General features: G+C 45.9%; 2 protein-coding genes across 2 annotated transcripts; both read left to right on the forward strand.

Moving 5' to 3' along the window:
• The first annotated feature begins 2997 nt into the window (after positions 1–2997).
• On the forward strand, positions 2998–5163 carry LOC131290703 (PH and SEC7 domain-containing protein-like). The gene is made up of 7 exons (XM_058319868.1): positions 2998–3085; positions 3232–3282; positions 3757–3938; positions 4190–4256; positions 4353–4406; positions 4479–4687; positions 5158–5163. The coding sequence occupies exons 3-7, from the start codon at positions 3801–3803 to the stop codon at positions 5161–5163; spliced, it is 474 nt and encodes a 157-aa protein (XP_058175851.1). The 5' UTR covers positions 2998–3085; positions 3232–3282; positions 3757–3800.
• Positions 5164–5330: 167 nt separating this feature from the next.
• Positions 5331–11440, forward strand: LOC131291406 (PH and SEC7 domain-containing protein-like). The gene is given in 12 exon segments (XM_058320614.1): positions 5331–5393; positions 5504–5557; positions 5643–6079; positions 6167–7027; positions 8324–8551; positions 8654–9282; positions 9370–9563; positions 9696–9885; positions 9966–10189; positions 10257–10630; positions 10937–11074; positions 11147–11440. Coding segments are annotated over 12 exon segments (3612 nt in total). The 5' UTR covers positions 5331–5377; the 3' UTR covers positions 11414–11440.
• The last annotated feature ends 3948 nt before the right edge of the window (positions 11441–15388 follow it).

Here is a 15388-nt window from a genome sequence, read left to right on the forward strand (position 1 = left end):
CGTCCGGCACTTGGGCACATGTTTCGCTCGCTAATTTCAGGAGATGAAGAACCAAACAAACTTTACCAAACGGAGCTCGTTACAAATTCGAGCGCATCTATGTATAGTCCTCTAGGCAACCGGATAAGCCTAGCAGACACCCCAGAAAAAGGCTTATGAGGGATGTGCAAAACTTCCGGAAGTCCACGCACGGATGGAGTTCTTAAGCAAAGACAAAACAATTGAATGAAAGATACGTCAGCAGTCCTGGAGCTCCCTCCCTCTCCCCCACGTGAATCAGAACGCCATGGAGCAAGATCGAACACGTATGCACAATCTTCTGAGGTTTATCTGTTTAGCTTTTTTAGGTTTTGCTCTGCCACCACAACACGACTCAAAGGGTTTGTTTTGGGATGGGCGAGGTTTACCACCCGCGTTGCTTGTTTTGCTCCCCCGCGACACCACTACCCGGGGGCCAGTATCTGTATGTGTGTCGTAAGGCACTGTCATTTTGTTTTACAAGCAAATCGGAGGCTCATCGACACGATTCCGTACGTGTCCGCCATGGCGAGACGGTGAGGCGCACTGTGTGCAGCCTAGCGGACCAACAAGTCCGCCATGCCAACCATCGAAAAACACAACAACAATCGAACGAATCAAACCGGTAGAGTGGGATTGATTGCCGAAGAGGAAGGGGTACAAATTGTACGTTCGCGACAATTATTGAGCCTGCGCGCTCCGCTTGGAGCGGAGAAAAGTGTTGATGACCGCCGGTGGCAGAACATTTTTGAGCGCGGTGGGGTTTGGAGGGGGAGAGGGAAGGTAGTCACGGTCGTCCCTGGAGAACTTCAATGACGGGCCGTTGCTCCCTGCTGCATGTCATTGGCCGATGACAGGAACAGCGATGGTTCCTGTTCGATCCTACCTATGAATGATAATGGCAGGCGTTTGTTTTCCGATTTCGGTAAAATGCGGCTCACACGCAGCTATTGCTACTAGGCAATGAATGTAGAATACATAAAGAAACAACGATGGGATCTATTCCGGCCAGCTTCACTCGCGATGGTCCGCTTTCGCGTACGATCGCCAAAAAATTCACTCCAAATGTTGCCTCATGCTTGAGTCCATCGTGGTTTGCACACACACGGGGATACGGCGGCGGACGTTGACTGGTGGAGAGCGAGGCATGTTTTGTATGTCTCACGCAGGTCGCCTTGAGATTCGGTTGACTGTTGGCGTCGGGCTGACGGACGGATACGTTTACGAATTCACCCCCAACCCCCACCACCACCACCTCCACCGTCCCTTGGTTCACTGGTCTAACCATTTGACCATAGTGCAGCCCACAAGAATAACGAAATCGGTCCAAGAAAACCGTATCACACACACGCACCAGAACACACTTCACTGCCTGCCTCTCCTTCCCGATCACACTGCGAAGGAAGAGGGTAGGGGCGGGGTGCACGGATTTTGGTACACTTTTGAAGAATGTACGTTTCCTCCCTGGGGAGAATTATCTACCCTGCGGCAGATACGACACGATGCTGTTGCCTTTACTCCTGGGATTTTGGGTTCATCACTTCTTTTGAGACGTATGGTTTAATTTCGAACTCCTTGGTCTCCGCCGTCTTTCCCCCTCCTCCCTACTCACTGCTTCACCCGTCGTGACGCATCATGTGTTGAACTAGGTCCGTTTTATTATCGCTTACCAAGATTTCCGACAAGAAAATTGCACGAGCCGACCGATTGTGATTTTTTGCCTTTTTAGGTGCTGCTGCTGCTGCTGCTGCTGCTGCTGCTGCTGCTGCTGCTGCTGTTGCTGCGGCTGCTGCTGATGCTGCTGTTTTTGCTCTCCTCGCTACACTTTTCCACTCCAACCTTCACTGCCGCTGTTGGTGCTGCTGTTGTTGTTGCTGCTGGTGTTGCTGGTGTTGCTGCTGCTGCTGCTGCTGTTGCTGCTGCTGCTGCTGCTGGTCACTACGTCGGTGGATACACCATTTTGACTATACTTTTTCTTAGTTTCTGTTATTTCGCTTCTTCGCTTAAAGGCTGGATAGGTAAAAAACAACACCCTAAAAAAACTGTTGACCCTTCGAGAGCTCTCACTCTCCGCGCAGTGTGTGCGCTATATTTGACAGTCACCACACGCTCTACGCAACCATTCCCAGCAGTACCGCGTGCAGAAGCAGCAGCGCACTATAGCATGCACTTGTCCCGGCAGCGGGAAAAGGTTCGCTCCAGAGGCGGCCATCTTACTACTTCCATCTCGCTCTACTGTGCGTTTACGGTGAGCAAATGTTGTCCTGCCATCGTACGCCCGTTCCTGCGCAGGGCATGTTTTTATTCGCCGTTACGAATGCATGCATGTTCGGTTGAACGTTTCCGGTAGCATGTTGGAACATTTGTACTAATGTGAAAAAGGGGGCAACAAATGAAATATTGTAGCAATAATAACAAAATAAAAACACATACATTTCTTTCCACGGTCATATTGCTCTTGAATACAGTGGCGCCCTCTAGAGGCAAACTTTCAATAAATACGTTGATAATTCGTTCGTATCCCTTGGATGTAAAAACGGCAATAGGAAGAATTTGATCGAATACAAGGAACACAACGACAGAGCATGGTGGAAAGAGATAATTGAAATTTTAATTAGGTGTGGAAAATTGTTTTTTTGGCTAGTTGTTCATTTTTTTCTACAAAATAATTTGTCAAACAACGAGATTACTCCTGGAACTGCAGTTTCCAACTCGACGGTATCAACGGTTCAAAGGGCATTGGCTCGACATGACATGAGATTCTCCGACTTTCGGTTTCTCTCAGTTGGAGTTGTGTTGGTGCGTTAGTGCGTTGTAAAGTGAGATAGATCCTGTGCGAGTACGCTCCGCAAATCAGCACTTTACCGTCAGACGAAGCGAGATAAACATCTAGTTTGGTGAGTGAGAGAGGGAGAGGCGTTCGTGCAACGGGCGTTTGATGTTGCGAGTATTCGAACGCACAAGTAGACAGTAGAGTAGAGAAAGTTGAGTTGTGCAGTTGAGGCAGGCCGTGTTCGGTTATAATTGTGGTAGCAGCCATTGCCTAACGGTGCTGTTTCAGAATTGGGTAAGCAAACGTGCCGTGGTTTCCATCGTCGTAGTTCGGTTTTAGAGTTTTCGTCAGCCGGTTGCCGCAAAAGCGTTCTCGGCCGGTTTTCCTGGCCATTACTTTACCATTTCCATAGCTCTCTATAGCACGCCTATCGTTTACAGGCCGACGACGACAGCGACAACGCCAGCCAATCGCAGCAACCATCGATAGCGGTAAGTAAGTGTTTGCCGATTTCCAGAATAGTTGAATCCTTCCGAAAAAATAACAACGCAGTGCAACCGAAATACGTTCCGAAAACGGTAAATCCATTCTCGGCTAACCGAAATCATCAATCAAACGACCAACCAATTGTGCTTTCCAGCGAGTGGGCTCGGAAGCGAAAAAATACACTCACACTACATCATATCAAATGTCAGCGCCAACTCCGGTCGCATCCCACAGCAGCAAGCAGGAGGCTCATAAGCAGCGCAGTGTAGAAATTTTATGAGCAGGCCTACTTGGTATGGTGCATTGCCATTCGCAGAAAAGCAGAAGCACGCCTTATCGGCTGTGTCGTCGGTGGTGCGATGCAATGGTCTTTTGCCCCCCTGCCGTTGTGCGTGCACACAGCGCTGCACTAATTTATCCGCGTTGGCACAGGAGCAATCTGCCCATACTGACCCTGCCTTTTGCTCGTTTCTTTGCAGGGGTGAATTCAACAATCGATGTCAGAGCGGCCATTTCGGCGAGTATGGCGGTTACAGTGACGGCGGTGCTCTTCCGGAGCAAAGAGGTGACAAACTACGGTTTTATTCTGAGGCAACTAGACTCCGGCGAGCATGTGGTGTACAAAATCGCCAAAAACACACCGGCGGATATGTGCTTCGAGGTAGGTGCGAGGGATGGTTACGTGGCAAGCAAACTTTAGGGCTCCTGTCCCTCAGGCATGTGATTTTTATCATCAAACACCGGTCTGTTTGTTTCGCACGATCATCTCTTTGGCGTATTTTGCCAACGGTTTTATTTGAAAGCGACTGCGCTGGGCCGGGCACAGCTTGTCCACTACATATGTACAAGTGCTTCAATCGCGATATTACAAACGGTCTAAAACCATGCCTTTTGACTTCTACTTCATTTTAGATCGAAGTAGGCGACCTCCTATTGGAAATCAATTCCGTGGATGTGCGCGGTTTAACGATGAAAGATGGTACGTAATAGATTAAAGCTATGATTCATCCTTTTGTTTTTCATTACGTTACTACGCCTTTCCCAAGCTAATATTAATCACGTTCCTTTTTTCCAGTTTTGAAACGCATCCGAATGGCCTCCGATACCATCACGATGATCCTTAAAAAAGGTACGCATTGTCTAAGCGCTCGTCGGTCCAACTGTCGAACCATTCAATATAACTGGTTTTCCTTGTTTTTAGATGACAACATTAAACAACATGTGTATAGTATGATCCGGGAGAACTCCCCCGATCGCGAGCTACCGACACAAAAGAGGCAGCCGCCGGAAGAGGTTGAAGTGGAGCTGTTCAACAAGGACGATAAAAGGGAAACGTGGGGCTTTGCGGTACAGTGGACTAGTCTATTGGAGCACGTCGTAACATCAGTGTCGACACCGGCCAGAGGAAAGGTAAGATGCGCTCTATACAAGCAAACGCTAATTTTTTTTAATGTGTACGTCATGTTGTAATGGAGTGTCATTTGTTTGGTAAAACGTTCTTCCATTTCTATCATTCTGTTGTGTACACGGTTGAAATGATTGCTTAAGGTTCTCCCCAATAAAATGCCTAACTATTGGGGAGAACCTTAAGCACTCTTTTAGGATGTTCTGTTTGTTTTCTTTTCTTTTTTGTTTGATGGTTGATGGTGATAGGGATGGCACACATTTTAGAAAACATTCTTCATTAAAGGAAATACACAATTACTCTTTCTTTGTTAGATGGTTTACCAATGTTATAGTTATTGTTATTTTGCGATTACAAACCACTTTCTTATACTTGAAGCAGGATAATGAATGAACACTTATGACAACTGTGCCAATTTGAGATAACGTCCATTAAGTAAAGTTTAAAGCACATGATAATTTTTTTCGTTACATAGATGTAAAATCATTTCGAAAAAACTTTTAAACCATAATTAAAATAAGATCAAAAATTACAATTAAAATAAGAAACAAGATTTTTTTTTGAAGAAAAGAATGCCGAGAACTAGATTAACATTTAACCAATGCTTCGAGTAACATTTGTTTTCTGTTTTGATACTATTTTAGGTGGAAGTTGGTGACGTCTTAGTAACCGTTAACGGCGTTGATGTCCAGAAGATGTCCTTCCATAATGGTAGGTGTCGGCGTGTAGATAAATGTGGTGATATTCATTTGCTAGGTAAATGTACTAATATTTTTGTAATGGCATGTTTGTGCCTTTTCCTACCTCACTTTATGTTTTAGTTGTTAAGCTCCTAGCACGTGTTCCTTTTCCGATCCAGCTGAAATTAAAACGAGGTAAGTTTCGGCCAGCAACTAGATGTGAAGGAATGAAGCTCTCGTTTTCAATCTTCTTAAATCGTTTTATCGTACTCACTTCCAGACCCGTGGATTAAGAACTATGTGCGGGAACAGTTCGCATACCTTTACAACAATCACGACGATCAGAATGAGTCGGGCAAGGTCAAGCAGTTGAAAACGGGCGCTCTTGGATCGCCCGGTCACCAGCAGAAAACTGTTTCCACCTCGCAGCTAGCACAGCCAAAAAACTCGAACCAGCCTCCGTTCAGTCCACCCAGTCCCAAAGGATACACGAATCGCGAATGTCAATCGGAATCAGGTGTTCGAAAGTCGCGCATTCCGGTGCAAATCAACCAGAGCAACTCGTGGAGTGCCCCCCAGTCACCGTCGCGGGCCCGCAAGGCGCCGCGCACCTCACAGATACCGATGGCAAAGACTGATGTGAAAATATCGCGCTACGTAATCACCGGGAAGTCACAGTTTCTGCAGACACGTGAGGAGCAGCGCTTGGTTAAGGAGGTACGTATCGGTTCATCCCAAGCATCTAACCGTATCTATGGTGCATAGGCTTATTTATTATTCGTTTTTCTTTCGTTTCTCATACAGCCTGCCAGCGAAGACAGTCTGCGGAAACCTTCGCTGGTCCAATACAACACGCTCTCTTCCTCTACCAGCAACTCGCAAGACATCAGCAGCAGTTACCTGCCCGATGACAATGCCAACGCGAGCGCCCAGTCGCCGGATGTCGCACCGCGCGTGCCAAAGCTCAACAACGAGCAAAATTCGACCTACGATAAGGCAAGTGGGTGCGGATTTCCCGACAAATCGAACGCCGTGCCATTCCATGCAGTGCCGGAGGAGCAGCGGGAGGCCCAAAGCACGGCCGGTGCCAATAATGACGCAGCAAGCGCGAAAAACCAAATTAAAGACAACTGTGATAGCGCGCAGCAGGAGCCGATATTGGCCGGCTCCCGCAAGGAAGATCCAACTGACCAGAGCTACTCAGTGCCAACCTCACCGACCGCTTACACGGCTGCTGCCGGCGACGGTGGTGGGTTGAATGATGAACGATCCGGCATCATCTCGCTGCCGACGAGCCCGGATGGCGTCGAGGGAGGCGATCATCACCCGCACTCCGGCCAATTCCACTACGGCAACACCGGCCGAGGGGCGCCATCCAGCGGCACTACGCTGGAAGATTCGTCGGCCAACGCGGGCATGGGCAGCAATGCCAGCAGCGGTGAACTAACGGCCAACACTAACATGAGCTCTGGGTCGCTGGGCGGTGGTCCGCCCGTGCGGAAGTGCGACGCGGCCGGCTTTCGTACCAGCCGCTCGGAGGATCATCTGCAGCAGAGCCACCGTGACGGTAGTAATAGTGCGAGCGTGGCGATTGACATCGATGAAGATGTGTATAGCTCGTTGAATACGCTGCTTGATACTCGTAACGACTCACAGGAGCAACCGGTAAGTGGCAACTACACTATACCAACATTTCTTTGAATTTTACATGTACTGTACTTGGAAGCAGTTCTGTATTGTTTTTTTTCAATTCCTTGCCAGTTTGACCACATTAATTGGAGAGTTTCACAAGTATTGGTACGGTGATAATTTTTTAATGAAATAAGTCCTGTTGTTACGCAATGCCTATAAACACAACAAAATGTATTTCAATTAAACGTGATAATTACTTTAAAAATGTACAGCAAGTGCTTTGCTTGTTTGATATTAGATTTGACGGAGCGGTTGGCACGAAATCTTAACCTAAATACCATAGAGAATCTTTAGGAAATCCTATCGAACCTTATTATTATTTGGTAAGGCGAATGATTATAGGTCTTAGGTTCGGAATGATCTTTGAGGAATCCTGACGAGACGTTTTTACACCGGAGATGCAGTTTGAAACAGCTCGAGGCCTACAAGCAATTCGATGTTAATGTGATTTTTATGGCGAACTGATGTAGTATTATGATACGTTAATAGCATTTTTTTAAATAACAGTAATCATATCATTAAATTTGTAACCGTACCAATACTAGTGAAAATCTCAATTTATGTGGTCAATCGACAAGACGCACTTTCCAAACTAATACTAAACTGCTTTCATAAACTTTCATAAATTTTTAGAGTGAAATAATATGATGGCGCGTTTACAGTAATTTCTCGCTTTTTATACGATAAAATGCACTTTTTTCTTTTTTTGTTATGAACCAACATATTTTCTCAATTGAAATGGTAGATCGTTCACAAAATCACACGAACGTCAGATAAAAATAGGAATTGTTGTTTGACGCTGTTGCTTGAACGTTGTTGTGTTCTTCCGAAAAGGTCTATATGACGACAATCTATCAAATTTCTATTTTTCAAGTGTCCCATCGTAACTCATTCAAACTACAAGCTTTAATATAATATAAAAAATATATATATATAAGCAAAAAAGTCTTTAAAATTAAACCTTGGTAATCTAGTTTGCTACAAATCCAAAAAAAGATTACAGTGCATATCAAGTGTGGTTTTACTTTTATTTCCATTTCCATTTACGTTTGAAATTTCTATTGATTATCAGTTTAACAAAGGGTTTATAAACTTTTTACCTCGAGCTTCCATTGTACGCAGTGCCTCGTTTGAAAGTAAGTTCCTTTAGGTTCTACAGTTTTTGTGCACTTCGATAATACTATTTCACTTTCAAACTTGGGTTTCACGTAAATTGAGCTTTTGCAAAATCAAAGTTTTATTGACCGTACGATCCTTTTGTTATTGCAGATGTCCGAGCGAGAACGATTTCTGTGGACTTACAACATGCCGCCGGCGCAAAAGACGCACGCCACTGCCGGGCATGCATCGGGCGGTGGGGTCGGACCCAACCAGTTGTCCCTGTCGAGCTCGGTCAGCTCGTCGCCGCAGCGCTCCGCTAGCGAAAGTCCCGCCTCTCCAACATCCGTGTCCAGCTCGGTGATGTCCTCGTCGGGCGGATCGCGCGAACATTCCCATGTAGGGCACATCGGCGGGAGCAAGGTTGGAAGCAGCGCGACGGTTACCAACGGAAGCAACAATGCGGACGCCGGGGCCGTTGCGAACGTAAACCATCAACAGCATTGTCACCATCAGCTGCAGCAGCAGCAGCATAATCCGGGCCATGGTGGGACTCCACACCCGTATTCGGTTGGAGCCGGTGGCGGTGGTGCGCTGCAGAGTGCGTCCGGCGGGGACCACAGCGTATCGGAGGCAGTGTCGAACCTGTCCAGCCCGGACTACCAGGACGAGCACGATTTGTTCAGCTCGAAGGATCTGATGGCGATGGCAATAAGTGACCACAGCGACTCCGACTCGACGATTCTCGTATCCGAGTCGACACACCGCTTCGACCTGCCCCTCGCGGGGGCTGGGGAGCCTGAGTCAGAGCACAAGCTTGTCATCGAAGTGAAGGCGGACGAGTCGCGGACGGACGGCCAGCAGGAGATGGACGACGTGGCAGCAGAGCTGCAACAACAGCAGCAGCAGCAATCGCAGCACCCGCAGCAGCAGCAACACCCTCCGCAAAACCAGGTGTCGCGCGATTCCTCCCCGCCCATTTCGGACGATGGCAGCGATGTCGAATCACTGCACTCATTTCACTATTCGCCGAAAGCAATTGACCGTCCGTCGGTCGAACGCCTCGCTAGGCGTTTGTTCTACCTGGAAGGTTTCAGTAAAAAAGACATCTGCCGTCACCTTAGCAAAAAGTAAACCAAAAACAAACACTGCAACTTCATGCGGGGCCGTTTTAATGAGATGTTTGTTTTGTGTCTATTCTCCTTTTTTATTTTTAGCAACGAGTTCAGCCGAGTACTGGGTGATGAGTACTTGAAGTACTACAACTTCACCAATACGACGCTGGACGTTGCACTGCGGGCTTTTGTGAAGGAGGTTCCACTGTTCGGAGAAACTCAAGAGCGCGAGCGGGTTATGTACCATTTTTCCAAGCGTTACCTGGATAACAACCCGGGTGTCTTCAAATCTGTAGGTAAGTGCTACGCCATGTATTTGAGAAGTTCCTGTGTAACTAAGAACATAAAAAAAAGGGAACTTGGTGGTCACGGAAGGGTCTCACGGTTGCTAATGCAATTGTTTATCATGAATTTTTTTTTTCCTCAAGGGGCGACACATTACCTAGTCAGCGCCTTGCTTATTTTGAATAGTGACACTCACGGCGAGGTCCAATTTCATCGCACGTTCTCCGCGTTCAGCGAGCGTCTGAAGGAAGGTAATGATGGGGAAAATTTTCCGAAAGACTTGTTGAAGCATCTCTACAGCTCGATCAAAGATCACCGCCTAGAACCGGCTATGTATGTATCTCCCCGTTTGAAGGGCTCGCTCAATATAATCCGCCTGCAATTACTCATGTTTTTCCCTCATTCCTCTGCAGTGATGACGATAGTAAGCGTTCGTCCGACAATAGCGGCGAGTGTTACGATGGAAGCAACGCTGGCGAACATGGTGGTAGCCTGCAGGGGCCACCCGTGGGCCCCAATCCGTTCCTTGAAGCGCCTCGGACTATCGCGGCCGTCGAGTTCAAGAAGGGTTACGTAGTGCGCAAGAGCTGCTACGAAACAAACCACAAGAGAAGTAAGTGCTGACCGCTCCGTCGATGCGAACCTTCATTTTGTAACACTGCATTTTTTGCTTTTTTTTTGTAACAACGCGCAACCTTCTTTAGCTCCCTTCGGACGACGCTCGTGGAAGATGTTTTACTGCACGTTGCGCGATCTCGTTCTGTACCTGCACAACGACGAGCATGGGTACAAGCGGAACCAGATATCCGACAACGTTTACAACGGCATACGCATCCATCATGCGCTCGCCACCCGCGCCACTGACTACAGCAAGCGGAACCATGTCTTCCGGCTGCAGACCGCCGACCAGAGCGAGTTCCTGTTCCAAACGAGCGACTCGAAGGAGCTGCAGTCCTGGATCGATACAATCAACTTCGTCTGCGCAGCGTTCTCCTCTCCGCCACTCGAAGGTGCCGTCGGCAGCCAGAAACGCTTCCAGCGCCCGCTGCTGCCTTGCAGCTCGACCAAACTCTCGATGGTAAGTATTCTTGTGCAAGGTGATGTATCCTTTTTTTGCGTTTTTGGTTTTTTTTTTATGAACCAATCCATCAGCCAGCCGGGGTGTAAAGCGAAAAAGATCCCGTTCTAATTCCCCTCAACTTTTACATTTTCATAAGGTGAAATATAAATCAATTAAAAAATGTGCTCTAGAAAAATGTAACCAAATACATTAAGCCATCTCTAAACCATAATTTAATACTTTTACGATTACAAATGATGAATTTATAGCATTATTCGTAAAAACCTTTTCCATGCAATTGACTCAATGTAATTTTGTTTGCAGCGCGAGCAACTGGCATCCCATGAGTTGCAGTATGACAAACTGTGTCGTATGCTTGAGGAGCACAAGGAGAGTGGACCACCGTCGAAAGGTCTAGCGTTGCAAAATTACAGGGAAAAAGACTACTACTTGCAGTACGAGGTAAGGTTTTGGAGAAGAAGCGTCGTTGCGGCTCGATTCTAACGTTCGTTCGTTTTGGGTACCGGGTTTCAGCTGAAGCGCTACAAAACGTACTGCCAGCTGTTGCTTTCGCGGCTCACTTTGGAACCGCTGGAGTTTGGCAACCAGCATACGGTCAGCGCGGCCGCTCTCAATGAGACCAGTCAGGACGACGAAAACGGCGAAGACGACGGCCATGACGACGAGCACGACGACGAGCTGCTGAGCGAACCGATCCGCAACGCGGGCGGCCTGCTGGCGCACCACCGCTTCCAGGCGACGCAGTCGATGGGTGCGATGAAGCGGTCCACCATGAAATAAAAGTGGTGCTGGTGGTGCTGGTGGTGCGGATAGAGTTGGCAACCTTCCGGCAATACTCCCTCCAATGGCACCCCCACCCCACCTCTGTTCCTTCGATGTGTGCCGTGCGAAACTTGACTCGTGGACGTACGGTGAACGTAGTATTTTCATTGTAGTATTGGGGTTTTTCTTTCGTGTACGCACGATGTTTCTTTCCCCCAAATTGTTTTTGTTTTTTCCCTTCTTGGTATTTATAATCCTCCGCCTGCACCATGGGTCGTTTCTGTTTTGAGGTAGGCGGTAACATTTGACACACTAGTATGAAGCTGCTGAACTTAGCTTGTCAATTGCACATTTTATATCTTTACTTCAGATTCTAAACCACGACGCGCTAACGTCGCATCAATAGGATAGATCATTAGAATAACAAGCGGTCAGAGAAGTTCGCTTGATTGCTTCCTTTTGTCTTTAATCCGCGATAATTTAACCAAGTGTTACAGGGAAGCAAGATATATGGAATTGTATCTTACATTACTTTACTCCTCTTATGATTCATTATATATAAATTGTTGTTCGCACCCAATACACACACTACCGTTAGTTTGCTTATTCCTTCGTCTGCGTTCAAGTAAATCATCTTCATTTCCGTTACGCATATCCCATGGCCAATCTAGTAGGATTTATTCCTTATAAACATAAAAACGAAAAAGCAACTCGCAGCATGATGTGTAGCTGCGAAAGAGTCAAAAGATGATGAGAGATTGCGTGAGTGAATTGTACATACCATATGATGCCGGCAAAACATGAAAACCCCTGCGGATCGTATCAGCTGCACGATAAGGGCTCGCGGATTGCGAGGAGTTATAAAAGCCGACTGGTGGGATTGAGCACCGGATCGACAGGTGTTTAGACATAGGCAAACGCGCAACTGGCTACCGATAACGATGTGCTGCAGGAAGTCAGAATTTCTGGGGCATTTGAATCTTGTTTTAGATCTCCGACAGACACATTTCTTTAAGGAAAGTTCAATTTAAAATATGTTTGAATGGTGCAGCTGATGGAATCGAAGCATTCACATATTCGAAACAATAATTCCCCTTCAATGAAACGGGCCATTCACCAAAACCTGAAATGTGCTGAAAGATAAATAGTCTAGCATTAAACTCGTTTGATGCTATATAACCCTTTTGTAATAGAGTGTAAGCAAATTGCATTGAACAGCCTAGCAGCACACGTGCGAAGTCCTACAGTAGAGACATTTGAAAACAATTTTGGGCCAAGACAGTTGGAGGAACGAGAGCACCCTCTAAACGAACCATTCAGTTAAGAACTGGTGCAGTGTTCCTTTGAGACGGAAAAGTGCGTTTATTATTATTATTACACTGCGCGTAACATAGACCGACGATAGTGAGCAACTTGTTCGTGCGCTACTATTATTAAAGCAAGGCTTATCATCACATACCGTATGAACTGATCAGCTCGGTATGCTCTTCGCCTTCGCGCTGGAGCTTTCATCGAGTGCATATTAGAATTTATTATCATCATTATAATTATTATTAATCAAACCCTTCCTCACCATTCAAAAACACACACACACAAACACCCTATTAGTGTAACCGACTCTAGGATGATGATGGAAGGGTTTCGCTCATTGCATTTCAATGTTCGTGCGTATTAGCAAACCCTGGAACCTAGTTCTAGCGCATATAAGTATGCAATATTAAGCTGTAGCAACGAAAGGCTGATTCGGGAGACACTCGAAACGTTTGTAGGTGGAAAAGAGAAAGAGAGAGAGAGTGACTAAGAGAGAGCAAGAGATAGATTCGTGATTGGTTTAAACTTATAGACAATTTATCTTACATCCTTTGTCACTTACGGTAGGATGCGATAATTTCCTTTTACTTGACAGTCAGCTGGCGTTTTTAGTTTGTTAATTTGTCTCGATTTCATTGCGTGGTTTTAGTTTGGTATGAAAACGAAGGATTAAACCTGCTGCCGTTCCCCATCCAAAGGGCAGAGAGAATGACGATCGGATTAAAATAGGGACATGAAGCATAAGAAAGGGAAGCGAGTGGATAAGTTTGATCCTCAATGGCAAGCCAAGGAACGGTTGCGAATTATTTTGTGCGCGAGCAATCAAACAATCGATTTCGTGCTGTATTCTTATACATTAAAGAAAACTATGCACGTCTACATATTTATCCTTCTAACCATAGGCATATATATATAGCACGGTTCAAACATGCGTAAAAGAAAGTGGAAAGGACCATCACATTTCCAACGTGTTTGCTCAGAATGTTTTGCTTTCCGTTTACCGTTTCTGGGCGACAGTACCTGGCAAATCCTTGGATACGGAGGAGCGAGCAAGTGCTAGTTCCCCGCGATTTTCTTTTACGGTATTCTCTGTTACGTTGGAAGTATAATTACGTGTGGTGCTGAAAGTTGGCCACGGCATAGTTTACAATAACTCTAGAGCGAACCTAAACTATACGGTTATTGATATTTGTAAGCTTAAAATTCCTACTTTTTAACTAAGAATATAATTTATCATACAAAAACCGTACCCCTTACGTCACAGCGAGCTGCCGAGTTTGTTCATGATTTCCTTTCTCAACAAAACACATTAAGCGTCAGCGCGCACACCAAAGCATCACATGCGATTGATATGCTTATTGTAATTTTCTGCTTCTTTTCGTTAGCGTTAAATTGAAAAACGGTATAAAATAAGCCAAACGACTTCATATTCGCCTCACTTATCCGAACTCATTTGGAAGCTCGGCAACTAGGAGGTTTGGACGCTGACATACATTTTGCTCGTTTGCTGAGGTTATGTTTTTGTTCATTTCATAGATTTTCCGAATCTTTTCTTTGGAATCGCTGGTCGGAAGCTACAAAAATCACTTTTCCTTTCCCGTAGATAGTAAGCGAAATTAAGTAATATTAATTATAGGATGGTGTTTGAAACGAAACAACGACAATTCATTAGAAGCATTCCATGCATGTGACGGAGAAGCTAAAACTATTTACTCCAAATAACACGCTCCATCCCAACCAGCCAGCGTGATGTGGCTTTTATGCGCATGTTGATTAGCGATTGTTTTTCTACAAGCTTGTTTTTAGGACTAGTTCTACCTTTAACTGCAACATACAGAAGAATGCCTTGCCAGGATCGAATCCTTGTTTTTTTTTTGGTGCGGAAGCATGGCGGGATTTAACATGGTGGAAAAAGGAAGACAGCCGTTCACACGAAAGAGAATTTTGGCACTGTAAATACTTAGACGTAAAAACATATAGCAACAGTTTTGTTTGTTTGTGCTCAACCTAAACACTGTGAAGCGTTACATCACACCCTTTCGCTTCGTTGGGAGCGGTGGTTTTCCTCGTGGTCTATGAATATAAAAGCGGCGGCTCCCCAGAGGGAATAAAGCTGGTGATCTGCTCAATCATTTTCATGCCAAAACAGAGTAGTACCAAGAGCGGAGCGGAGATTGAAAAAGAAAACAAACGAACACGGACTGCGGGAAGGGGTGGGCCGCAACAACATATTGCTAAACTGCTTTAGAATGTAACGAAATAAGTAGATCGTAGTCATGTAATCCGCGATGCCTATAGTTCACCCCGACATAAGGGAGAAACCATTTTTAAGGACAACAATAGTTTAAGTACAACAGCGCTCAATAACCAGCCCAAACTCTTCATCTCGTGCGTACGCAATATAATGCTGAACCCGGTAGAAACAATGTTGTCAAATGTGTCCCTTGTAAATAGATAAATGAGCGGACAGCAAAGCAAACAAAAACCATAACGAGTTAAGGAAGCCATTCCCTGATGGTGTTTTATGAAGAAATAGTCAAACCGAAACCACGGTGGTCGATAGCACGCGGTCTCAAGCAGCAACGAAAACCGCTCTTTTGCATCCCCCTGTACGATCGCAATGTAATCCCACACCCATAAAGAATCACTCACACCAACTCTTAGCGCTAAGAAAACGTCCTT

The sequence above is a fragment of the Anopheles ziemanni genome, chromosome X (assembly GCF_943734765.1).
Source record: "Anopheles ziemanni chromosome X, idAnoZiCoDA_A2_x.2, whole genome shotgun sequence".
Taxonomy (NCBI): Eukaryota; Metazoa; Arthropoda; class Insecta; order Diptera; family Culicidae; genus Anopheles; species Anopheles ziemanni.